General features: G+C 39.9%; 1 protein-coding gene across 1 annotated transcript; it reads left to right on the forward strand.

Moving 5' to 3' along the window:
• The first annotated feature begins 332 nt into the window (after positions 1–332).
• On the forward strand, positions 333–8,285 carry LOC113015246 (uncharacterized). The gene is made up of 15 exons (XM_080296484.1): positions 333–406; positions 1,565–1,685; positions 1,768–1,890; positions 3,830–3,982; positions 4,069–4,293; positions 4,400–4,565; positions 4,901–5,006; positions 5,086–5,183; positions 6,446–6,708; positions 6,956–7,078; positions 7,146–7,295; positions 7,386–7,610; positions 7,690–7,855; positions 7,933–8,035; positions 8,121–8,285. The coding sequence occupies exons 2-15, from the start codon at positions 1,566–1,568 to the stop codon at positions 8,218–8,220; spliced, it is 2,121 nt and encodes a 706-aa protein (XP_080152610.1). The 5' UTR covers positions 333–406; position 1,565; the 3' UTR covers positions 8,221–8,285.
• The last annotated feature ends 4,581 nt before the right edge of the window (positions 8,286–12,866 follow it).

The following is a 12,866-nucleotide window of genomic DNA, read 5'->3' on the forward strand; positions in this document are numbered from 1 at the left end:
GCAGAATAATAAATTAAGCTCATGTGCCCTTTTCTCATTTCAGCTAACAGCTACAGTACGTCAAAATATGATTCAAAGTCGTGATTAATTATAAAAAAATCTCCCTGAACTACAAAATCAGTTTCATTTCTATCAGTTTATTCTGAAACGTTTTCATTTCGCACGCATTTCCCTCCACACGCAGGGGTATTTTCATCATTTAACTTTCACCATGTGCAACTCTCATACGGGAAGCCTAGTTTGTGTGGTTGCAGCTGGTTGTAAATTACATTCACATGACGAGGCAGTGAGCAGATGCATAAAAGCTCGCATCAGGAAATAAAACTTCCTCTTTTTAGGCGTGAAGATCTAAGCGTGCTCAAACCGGGTGAACTTGTCTTTCTGGGCGAAGTCATTCTGCAACAAGGTGAGTGTGACTCTTTTCTTTTTACACGTCTTGTTAAATTAATGGCTTGTTTAAGGTTATGGATGTAAGCGAATAATCATATGGTGTCGGAAAAGATTTACTGAGAAAGAAGCTGGGAGATTACAGTAAGAGATTACGGCTTGAACTTCTCTGTTTTGCGATGGAGTAATCTTCAGACGTCTGCTCTGTAGATGAGAATCATGTTTACAGGCTCTTCTGCTTTTGTTTACAGACTGTTTCATTGCAAATGCAGTGTTGTGGTTTTGTGCACTGAATGCTAATCATGCTTAACCCTTTCACGCATAGTGGTTACTACAGTGGACAGCTATTCAAAGGCTGATTTCTTGTATTTGTGTCAGTGTTGATGGTATACTTGCACATAAAGCACTACATCGGGCACTGATGTGCCACTCCTTACCCTGCCACCCACTGGTCGTTTAATGCTACTATAGATGTATGACATGTTTCATTGTAATTTTTGTTTTCTCACCCTTTCATGCATGAATTATGACAACCTCAATCAGGATTTTTAGTCATCTTTTCATGCCTAAAGATGCCTAAAAATCCTGATTGAGGTTGTCATAATTCATGTATGAAAGAGTTACTATGTTTGCGTGACCATTTTCAGGCTCAGTGGTGACGGAAACCTGGAGTTTATCATTCTGTGTTTGAGTTGTATACATTCCCGCACTGTTTATACTGGGACTCTCTTGTAGAGTTTTGTAAACCTGAGCCGAGATCTTCTCAGAGCTCCAACTTTTCACATCTTTCAGTTTAAAGGAAAATACTTTTACTGCATTATTCCTAAACATTATCATTATCAACATTTTTAGACCAAAAGTAACCTCAGGTGCACACCAAATCACAGAAAGTTAGATACTGAAATTTCAAAATGCAATCCAAGTTGCCTAAGTTGAAGGCAGCAAGCTTTTGTTGTTCAAATTTAGATCATGAGGAAATGATTGAGAGGGGGTAGGGCTAAATAAGTATATACTTTTGCCTACTCCTTTTCAAACAACTGCATGGAATGATATTATGAAATGTTGGTGAATCTATATGTTTGAAATAAAAATAAACTGAACTGAACTGAACTACTGAAGTGATTAGCTGATTAAACAAGGATTACATCTGCTTTTCTTTTTTCCCCTTCCTTTTCAGTATGCACACTTTGTGTGCTGTGTTGCTTTTGGCCTTTGTGGTCCTCGCCTGTTCTTCGCCCGCTGTGAACAAATTGTGGGAAGAGTGGAAAACCAAACATGGAAAAGTTTATGATAATCAGGTAGGACTTAAACAGACTTTTTGTCTTTGTTACCACATATTCTGGCAAGGTTTGAATGAGACAGCGCGGATTTGTGTTTCAGACCGAGATCGACTTCAGGAGGGCAGTATGGGAGAAGAACGTGCACTTGGTGTTGAGACACAATCAGGAAGCCTCGGCAGGGAAGCACAGCTTCACGCTGGGACTGAACCACCTGGCTGACATGGTAGGATGCTGCTGCTGAGAAGACAGGATGTCTAAACTTTCTAAATCTAGATAACAATCTGTTATTGTGCAGTCGTTCATTAGTAACATTAAAACAGCTTCAAGGCTCATGGATAGAATTGCATTAAATTATCTAAAACTATCTGCAGTCTGGAGTGACCACAGGAAAAATATCTGAGTGCTGAACAAAGCTGTAGCAACAGTAGAAGACAGAAGAGGAACAAACAATTGCAGGATCGGTGCACTTGGTTTGGCATTACCATGAATTCTATGTAAAGTAGAAGTGAGATCTACTACAGAATAGGCGCTCATACGATTGTGGTAGTAACTGCTGACTTTAACCACAGCTGGTTTCATACAGTGACTGTAAACAACATTCAGAAACTTCATTGTCATCATTTGTCTTCTCATCCTGACAAAAACCATCCATCTTAGTCTGATCTTACTGGTCCTTCTCAGTCCGAGTCTATGTTTTAATATTAGGGAGTTGAGTTGCCTCCAGTCTATATTATGACTATTATGGCCTTGCAGCCACACTTTGAGCCACATATCGAGTATAAAGTCAAAAATCTCTACACAGACGGGATTGGTGTCTCTCTCTCTCTCCTTGTCTTTCTCACTCATGTATTAACCAATATGTAACTATTACACAAATCACACTCCCAAATCATTGTATAGTTGTGCTGATGATGGCAGAAATTTTGACAACAAGAAGAAGAATCAACCAAACTGAAAACATTTAGCAATTCTGTTAAACTGAACAGCACGAATTGCAGCGCCAGACTGGAGCGATCACTCACAGGAGCGTATCTGAGAGACCTCTGGTGGATACAAACATTTTAACACCGTGTAAACATAACCATATGTTTGCCATCAGAACCTCAAGCGCATTCATGCACATTGATCTTTTGCTGGTGCAAGATGGACGTGAATGACCACCACTGTTAATCTGCAGATAAAACTGCATCCCCGTGGGCTTAATTTAAACCCTAACCTATAGAGCGGCTCTAATCTCCCTTCATACAATCAGATTAATTTAATCCAGTATGGGCTGGGCCAGCCTGGACAATCAAGATGCTTATTTTTATGTACATAAGGACCCTTATGTAATGCTGGAAATATATAACAGAATATAGAATAAGGGTTGCAAACTGGTTGGTTCTGTGCCGTTCTGGTTCAGGTTGGACTTGCATAAACTATTAAATGAAATACTCTGCTTATGTGCAAATGTCTGAGAACCTTGCATTTTATGTGGACTTTGTATTTTAAATAAAAGGATCTCAAGAAAAAAGTTTCATCAAATGTTTTGCACATTGAAAGACCAGAAACACAAAGTGCAAAAACCTTAAAATATTAGAGCAACATGTCAGTGTTACAGTGTTGATTTCTTGTTCCTGCATGGATAATATTTTAAATGAATGAATGGATTGTTAATATTAAAAAACAAGTGCAGAAACAAGAGAGGAATTGTATTCTAAGTTAGAGGGGTTTTGTTTTTGATTAAAAATCCAGGAAGCCCGAGCGGTAAAGCCTGGATGGGCGTGGCGTGTTGGCTCTCTGCAGGAAACTGGCAGAAATGTTTGGGACACATGCAAGCTTTTGGCCCGCTGTCAGAGGACAGAGTGCTGCAGTTGCCTGGGTGAATAATGTGAGGCAGCTGAAATACACTCACATGTAAGGAGAAAGATTCTGTTTTTAAAGCTGCTGTGAAAGATAAAATGACACAGAGCCTTATCTGCTACAGCTGGACCGTTCACCTTTTGTATTTTATGCTCTTCGTCAAAGACAGAGGTGATAGTTGGAAGGGCAAACACACAGCCAACCCGAGATCGGTGCTGTGTTTATACATTCGGTGTCAAGTGAAAACAATGCTGTTGTGCAGAGGTGATATTTAATGGTGTTTTCATTTTATTTACCGCTGCCATTTCTTTGCCCCCAAGACAGCTGAGGAAATCAATGAGAATCTGAACGGCTTGAAGCTGGAGGAGACCGTTAATTTCTCAAATGGCACTTTTAAGGACGTGAGTGACTCACCGTTACCTGCGAATGTGGACTGGAGGAAAGAGGGCCTGGTGGGTCCTGTCAGAAACCAGGTGAGATCGGGTGTTGTAAGAAAAGGAAAATCATTAACGCGATCCCGTGACAAAAGTGACACTTTGTACTGTTTTTATTTTCTAAGGGTTTGTGTGGGTCATGCTGGGCCTTCAGCTCTTTGGGAGCTCTCGAGGGCCAGCTGAAGAAGCGCACTGGTACACTTGTTTCCCTGAGTCCGCAGAACTTGGTGGATTGCAGCACTCAGGACGGAAACCTGGGTTGCAGAGGAGGCTACATCACGAAAGCCTACAGCTACGTCATTCGCAACGGAGGCGTTGACTCGGAGAGCTTTTATCCCTACGAACACAAGGTCATCCTCGACACGCACAAAGAGAACTGTAGGAAAGAGGGTGGACAAACACAGAAAGACTGACAGTGCTTCTGTCTTTTCATAAATGTCTCGTTTCTCTTTGCAGAATGGGAAATGCCGCTATTCTGTCCAGGGCCGGGCTGGCTACTGTTCCAAATTCAGCGTCCTTCCAGAAGGAGATGAGAAGATGCTGCAGAAAGTTTTGGCATCAGTGGGGCCGATCTCCGTGGCCGTGAATGCCATGCTGGAATCTTTTCATATGTACAGTGGAGGTGAGGAGGCTAAAAGCTTCACGGTGCAGGAGATTCTAGTGAATTTTACTTTATTTGCTGGTCTCTGATCCAGAAAAAAGGCTTCAATCCCAGAGGGATAACTCCTCTTGATTTTCGTTAAGTGGCTTAAACAGAATCATGCATTCATTCACTTGAAACTGGTGGAGCCCCCTCAGGGAGGTCATACATCTCCTACTTTCATTGCAAAGTTTGCACATTACCGCTGCTATAATTTTAGGTTTGTCAGCCCTTGGGAGGCCCTTAGCACTGACCGGCTGTACCACATATTTTTTACCTTATGTATTTTTTTTAACTTACACGCCTGCATTTATTAGGTTTATACAACGTACCAAGCTGCAACCCAAAGCTGATCAATCATGCTGTGTTGCTCGTGGGCTATGGCACAGATGGAGGACAAGACTACTGGCTGGTGAAAAATAGGTAAACGTACCTCCGATTGTTAACCTGTAAAATATTTCCGATATTTTGAACCTAGATGTGAATGTTTTTGTCTTTTCAGCTGGGGAACTGCATGGGGAGAAGGAGGTTACATTCGGCTTGCCCGGAACAAGAATAATCTCTGCGGCATCGCCAGCTTTCCAGTCTACCCTACAGTGTGAAAATATGGCCCACTAACTCAACTTAGTTTATTTAAATTATTATTAAAGACCAGTCAGTGTCACTGTGTTTTATTTCACATCACCGCTAAAGATGCTTAAAGTCCAACCAACTGAAATAACTTTTCATCTGATAAAAAAAAAAACAATATCACTGTACTTTAAATGTCTGACTACATACTCACACATGTCTGAGACTGAAATACTTCAGCTCTCATTCAGTAGTGTTGTTTCTACATTGTACTCTATGTATTTATTTACTTTCTGCATGTTAAACCTCACAGATTTAATAATAGTGACAATGACAAGTGAAAAAATTGAAAGATTCATAACATTTTGTGCCATGTAAAAATACTTTATGCACATTCGCTTATTTGTACATTTCTAAGCACAAATTTACACTCAAGAACAATAAAGATTTGTTAATCAAATAAGGACTGCTCGGTGTTATCTTTTAAACTGGAAATGTGAAGCTTAGATGTAAGCCCACATGCTTTTAAATCAGTACGTGGCTGGTGCACAGTATACAGACAGCATGAACGGTATACAGTCAGTGTAGAGAACGGGCATCAGCCAGGACAACTCATGAAACATCTGCTCACATCTGGTTGAATTCAGGTGTGTACATCTGCAAAGAGCAGCTAGTCAGCTGATCACAGCCTATACTTTAAAGAAAATCTACTGAAGTTCTCAGTAAAAAGTGAGTTGTGATTCTCTTCCCCACACTGAGCCATTACAACTGATTTTAGTTCCCCCACCCTTTGATTCCACTTTAACCTCAGACTGGACTCCTTTTCCCATTTAGAGGCAAAGAAAACGGAGCTTTTTTTTTCTTCTTTTTCTCTCATCCTGTTCTACATAAATGATTCAAGCTGTTATTATCAAGCTGATATTATTTTATCGTTACATTAATACATTAATATAGCACAATGTTCAGTAAGCTTGTATAAAAATAGCCAGTAAAAATCTCCTCCAACGAACTACTTCTTATTTTTAGTACATTTCAGAGCCGATACTTTTTCCACTTTCAGTTCAGTGAAAAGGTTGAATCACTACTTTAACTTTTACTGGAGTATTTTTCAACACTAGTGCACTGTGGCCACAAAGGGATGGACATGGCAGGCATTCACTGCTTTTTACCAAGTACCTGAGTAAATCAGTGAATGCAGGTTTGATGGGTTTTTTTCAAGTTTGTCAAATAATCTGAACTGCATACAATTTATGTGGATGGCTCATATGACAGCCCCTCTCAGTGCTAACATACTTCAGCTGACTTTAAATGTAAATTGATACCACCTGTAAACTCTGCTGCTGCAGTCCACTTAAAAGCAGGAGCCACACTGCAGGCTGTTTGCTTTGTCACACCGTGGTTGGAACCCGTCTTCTTCTTTTCCCAGATTCTGAAAATGTTTCAGCGCCTGCTTTTCACAGTCTTGTGTGGATTTGCAGTGGCCGATATCAGTTCGCAAACAGATCGACACTGGGAGCTATGGAAGAAAACGCATAAGAAAGTATATTCTCACCAGGTAAAACAAAAGTGGAAAAATACCAAGGTGCTGAATCCTGTAACTTTAACAGGAATGTTTCATGTCTTCATCTATATAAGTGTTTAGCTGGGTTCAGTTTAAGCATATAAGTCTGTTTAAGCTTTATTTTAGAACAAGAACCCACCTTGTGTTTCATTAACATCAAGCTGTTTGGATGTCTGAACTCTGGCTTAGTTACGGTGCACATATATGCCACAGAAGATTTGGTGTAACATTTATGTTCCAGATTGAGGAGTTGGGACGCAGATTGATTTGGGAAATGAACTTGAAACTGATTAATCTTCACAACCTGGAAGCCTCACTGAATTTGCACACTTACGAACTGGCAATCAACCACTTCGGAGACATGGTGAGCATTCTCCTCAAACTTTACATCACTTGATGGTGAATGGTGTGTAATTTCTCCACGCTTGCAGACCCCTGTGGAGATCGCTGGCACTCTCATGGGCACTAGGGTACCATCTGACCTGGAGATGGTTGCTGCGAGCTTCATAAAAGTCAATGTTTCTCTACCAGCTTCAGTGGACTGGAGGGATAAAGGCTTGGTAACTCCAGTCAAAAAGCAGGTGAGGTCCTAGCTGGTCCCCTCAGATATCCACACATGTAACAGGAAACCTCTACATTTTTAATCATGTCACGAGTAACCTTTCTTTTAGGGTTCTTGTGGCGCTTGTTGGGCTTTCAGTGCGGCTGGAGCTCTTGAGGGGCAACTTAAAAAGTCTACAGGCATTTTGAGATCTCTCAGCGCTCAAAACCTGATTGACTGCACCACAGATTATGGCAACCGGGGGTGCAATGGTGGCTTAATAGCACGTGCCTTCAAGTATGTTGTTGATAACCAAGGCATTGCTTCTGAAGATGCTTACCCCTATATCGGAAAGGTGAGTCAAGCTTCCACTTGCAGGTAGACTGTGATTAAACCTAGATGTTTCTCATGTTAAAGAGTCTACTACTTTTCAGCATAATCAGTGCAAGTACAACCCACTGTATCGGGCTGCTAACTGCTCAGGGTATTGCTGCTTACCAAGGGGGGATGAGTCTGCACTGAAGGAGGCAGTGGCTCTTGTGGGGCCCATCGCTGTTGCAGTTGATGCTTCCAGGCCACAGTTTCGCTTCTACCATCGTGGTTGGTTACTTTATTAAAATGATGCACAGATTGAATCTTAGTCAGAGTTCCTATATTTGCCCTCCTGTAACCAACAGGCGTGTACATGGACAACACGTGTACCCAGAAAGTGAACCATGGCGTGCTGGTTGTGGGTTACGGCAGAGAGAAAGGACAGGACTTCTGGCTCGTCAAAAACAGGTTGTTCTGAGTCACGGGTTGATGGACTGGGTTTCTTTGTTTCCTTTAATTTTGAGTTTCATGACAGCAGCTGCTTTATTTGTAGCTGGGGTGTACAGTTTGGAGAAGAAGGCTACATCAAGATGGCTCGGAACCGAAACAACCAGTGTGGCATCGCTCACCATGCTTGTTTTCCTTTTGTTTGATTAAGTTGGGTCTTTGTTTTATATTTTGTTTTTTGTTTAAATAAACTGGATCACTGACATCTTAACATGTTGGAAACTTTATGAATTTGCTATAAATTTAAATCTGAATTTGTTCACTTCTATGGATCTACATTATACAACACTGGTCAACCCAGGGTCTCCCTGCCCTTTAGTAATTAAGGCTGGGAATTTGCTATATAAATGCCAGCTGACAGTTCCCAGTCTCATTTTATTTCAATTTGTCAAATTGTATAAATGTGGCATTTAAAGAAACTGTTTTGTGGCTTGAGGCAAGTTTAAATGGGCTCTTTAGATCCACAATCCTCTTGACTCTCATGAGCAGCCCCTGCTGCACCTATGACTCAACTGCAGCCAGTTTCTGTAAAACAGGGCTCCATTAAACTGCAGGTTTAGAAAAGGTACAACAGGACTCCTGAGTTCAGATGTTGAACCTGCACAAGCAGCAGTGACATCAAACGTACCCCATCAGTGATTCATGGGCCCCAGCCAATGTTTTTCTTCAATTAGACACAAACTAGTTCTAAATCATCATGGAGAGCATTGCTCCCAACTGGAAAATGAAAAAGCATCAATCACAATACCGCTTTGACCTCCAGGTATCTGGTATTATGAGGATAATGCTGCGCTTAATTCAAGTGTCTGAACCCACAGCTGTTGTCTGCTTCCTGTTGGATTGCTCTGCTCTGTGGGTTCTTTATATCTGTTTGGCTAACGATCTCTCTCTTTTCATAACTCTGCTGTATTTGATCATCATTCTAAATATCTGCAGAGGTCTCTTTTAGTTTTTACAGCCTGAGCTGCTGGAAGCTCTGCAATCTGAATATAAGCTGAAATATATGCAACTGATGCAGAATTTATATATTTTTTTTAACAGTTTAACACTGTTCAATATTTGTTTTATATTGGCTTTTGACTTGGTATCACATTTTTGGGGGCACCTTTTCACTAATTGTACTTAACCCTTTTTCTATATTTATGGCTTAATCTGTTCTATTTCTTTTCTCAATTTCTTTTGATGTATCCTTATAGGCCATTTTGAACATTCATTTCTGATGTTTTGCCTTTTAAATGTCATTTAAAATGGCTTATTGCAAAATTAGTTTTATTAATCTTACCAGCAAAACAAAATACATGTTTACAATAATGAAAACATCAAGATGTGATTTTAAAATCTTATTTCACTATATTTTGCTTCTTAGGAGACATTGTTTTTAAAGTGGTCTTGAGCCCTATCAACCACAGATGAACAATATCTGAAAACCATGTCTAATACTGGACACGCCTGAGAGATGCTCCATCTATGTTCACTGAAGCCTCATCAGAAATGGTGTCCATAGAAGAGTGGCTGTGAAGAAGCCATTCTTAAGGAAGGGAAATGGGGAGAAAAGGCTGGGGCATGCCACATTACACAAGAACTGAAACGAAAGAGGAAATTCTTTAGGTTTAAATCAATATGTGCCGAGGTCGTCACTGTATATGACAGTGTGTGTGTATACAGCCAGCTATGAAACACTGTCGTGGTTTCCGTCAAAGGTTTTGGAGATCTAGTCAAATTTGATGGAATTTACGTCATCTGTAAAGTGTCTGATTGACAGTGACTATCCATACCTGGATAGAAAAACGCACAGTGGAACACAATCATGGATTGCCCTTGTTTTTACTGTACTTAAATGCATGTTTGCACATTTCAATAAATCCCATTTCCCACTTTTCCAGCAAAATACAGAGAAGCAAGGGGTGACTCAAGACTCAGCACAGGACTGTACATTGAAAGTACAAAGAGAAACGTCTAAATGAAGTGAAAATTATCTGATGGTGTGAAATGGAGTACAGGACACTGGTTTTCTTCAAGTTTTATTTCCATTATGATTTTATTCAAAGAACTGGATAAATAGCACAAAAGTGCAAAACCCAGCATAATGGACAACTCTCACATAAAATAAATACAGCACCTTTTCAGCATCACTAAAATATTCTCAATATCCAGAAGTAATAAATACTGAATTTACCAAGATGTTCAGTCTTGATTTACAAAACACAAAGACAACACACAATAAAGTTTTGTGTCATACCAAACTTTTTTTGGAACTGTTTCCGTAATCTTTTTGTTTCACAATTTGCATACTTGCACATACAAACATCTACAGTTTCTACACACAGTACACTGAATCTTGAATTGAACTCACATTTAGAGTAGAACTTTTTATCAGATAATAAAACAGCTCAGAGTCAAACTAAAGAAAGCAAACAGAAACGCCATCGCTCCAACTACAGTGATGGATCCTTGCAGTTCTCTGCAGATGCGGGAGGTGTTTCTCCCACACTTTTTAAAAGACTGCCGTCATTAAGGGGAAGTCGTATCAGGCTGGTGTTTGCTTTATTTTGACCGCACCCAATATCTCTGCCTTCCTTTATGGATAAAACTCAAATCAGCAACTCTTTTTATAGTTTATACATGTATATATATATATATTTATTTATATTTATATAGAATGAAATTCTACACGTAGCAACATTAATCCGTAAACTTTTACAGTTTGGACAGGAGCTTCAAGTTGACAGAGGGCGCTCTTTTGATGAGTTCAAACCCGTGGTCCTTTTGAGTTTGACTTGATTACTTAAACCTCCCCCTTTAATACAGACTCACATAAACAAACAAGTTTATGTCAAATTACACTTTTCATGCACTTCACATTGAAAGTGTCCTTCCCTTTCCAGCCAAAGCTTATCTTCAAGATCACAAGCAACCTCCTCAGAAATTCAAGCATGTATATTCACATATATATATAATAAAAACAAAAAAGGTTACCTGGTTCCAAGGTAAACAAGGAGCACAGTCACCACTAACTCACTTTCAGAACACATACTCGAGTTTCACCAGTTTTCACCCCACTTTGATTAAGAACAATCACTGCAAGCAACAAATCTATGTCATCATACGACAATGAAAACACTAGTTCTTGCTTTGGACAAAAACAGCTGGCATACAGGACGTCCAAGAAAGTCAGACAATACGATAACGAACATGCGTCACAGTCGTTTGAATACAGAAGGTTTAGGGGGTGAAGCCGTCTTTATGAATTTAAGATGCGATCCCTTTCTCTTTTTTTCCCTTTTCTGCGTGTTTCTAAAACTGAGGAGCAGACTGTGTGTTATTTCTGGCTGCCTTTCAAGGGACTTGTTTCAAAGGCTGTGTCAGCAAAAGAGCACCCGAGTCTGTTATGAAGAACGACACACTGATTTCTACACTGCATATATAGGTCTTTTTTTTTCTTTTCATAGTGTAAATGTATTCCGTGGTCCCCAACTGAGCTGTAATCATCACAGGGATGAAAACAGAATTGCAACAGAAAAAAGTAGAAAAATATGTGACAGACGATTTAGTCAGCAGACGCACACAGACACACATACATCCAAACAGTCTTTCCAACAGGAACAAGATGGGACAAATCTGTTCATTAAACACATACATCTTTGTACACAAACAGCAAACAACGGAGGGGTGTACTACAAAGGAAGTTAAACATAGCCAGGCTTTCTTTGGCTTAAGCCCCAGCTGGAGATAATGTGTATCATAATGGAGGTTATCAACTTTCTCTGGTAAGCTGGGCTTTCCGCTTCATGGTCTTTGTGCACTCATAAACATAAAAATGGGGGTTTTACAGGTACAGCTCTTCTTCTGCACAAAATGATACCTATGAGTGTCCTCCCTACTCCAATCATAAATGTTATCAGATCATTATGACAAACTGATGACTTTTAGCTTGACGTAGCTTGCTAATGTGCTAATCTCGCCCTGACCTTGTAGTACACCCCTCAGGTATGATCCTCAGCATGTAGATTTGAAGAAAGATTTCAAAGAAATAGGTTTTAGAGATAGTATCATTTGCATTCTTTAGTGAGAAGATAATGTTCTCATGTCTTTATATGCTGAATATGAAGCTACAGCTGGCAGGCAGTTAGCTTAGCTTAGCTTAGCTTAGCTTAGTTTAACAGGAGAAACAGCAAAGCCAGTGTAGCTGTTCCCCATCATGTCCAGGCCTTTTTGCTAAGCTAAGCTACCATAAGTGAACAAGGGTATTTGTTTACTATAGAGGGGGCTGATAACAGCACTAACACACACATACACACAATCCAGAGGACGTTTTTCGGTCAAAATGTCACACTCTCTCACTGATTGTCAGCACACAAATAGTACACAAAATACTGTCATATGTTTACAGAATGAAGGTGTACACAATCAGCTTCGCTTTAAGGGTGATTCTGATTCTTGAGATGAGGTCACAGCAGGTTTTTACATGTAAACTAAGAGCCTGCGTACCCTTAAAGACGAAAGAAATAAAAATGAGTTACAAATTTTCATCTTTTCCCAGCGGGTATGGACGCAGTGAAGGAATGTCTGATCAGGAGCCCTTAAAATAAAATTATATTCTTGTTTCTCTTGCCACACTGTCTAATTGTTCACTTTTTTAACAGCTTCTTTTCCCATTTGATTTGTGCTTATGATGCAGTTTTTCTTGGGTAAATGAAGACTGCTTTGTTTGCGTGTTTTGATCCCCAACAAAAAAAATACAGCAAACAAAAGAACTAAATCAGTCTCCTTTCGTTGTTTCGACTTCAAGAAT

Source organism: Astatotilapia calliptera, chromosome 22, assembly GCF_964374335.1.
Source record: "Astatotilapia calliptera chromosome 22, fAstCal68.1, whole genome shotgun sequence".
Lineage (NCBI taxonomy): Eukaryota > Metazoa > Chordata > Actinopteri > Cichliformes > Cichlidae > Astatotilapia > Astatotilapia calliptera.

Bases quoted from the DNA above. Each gene is read 5' to 3' on its own strand.
- LOC113015246 (XM_080296484.1), top strand. From the start codon at position 1,566: ATGCACACTTTGTGTGCTGTGTTGCTTTTGGCCTTTGTGGTCCTCGCC. The intron at 4,294-4,399 runs GTCATCCTCGAC...TTCTCTTTGCAG, and splicing joins TTTATCCCTACGAACACAAG to AATGGGAAATGCCGCTATTC. The intron at 6,709-6,955 runs GTAAAACAAAAG...TTTATGTTCCAG, and splicing joins AGAAAGTATATTCTCACCAG to ATTGAGGAGTTGGGACGCAG.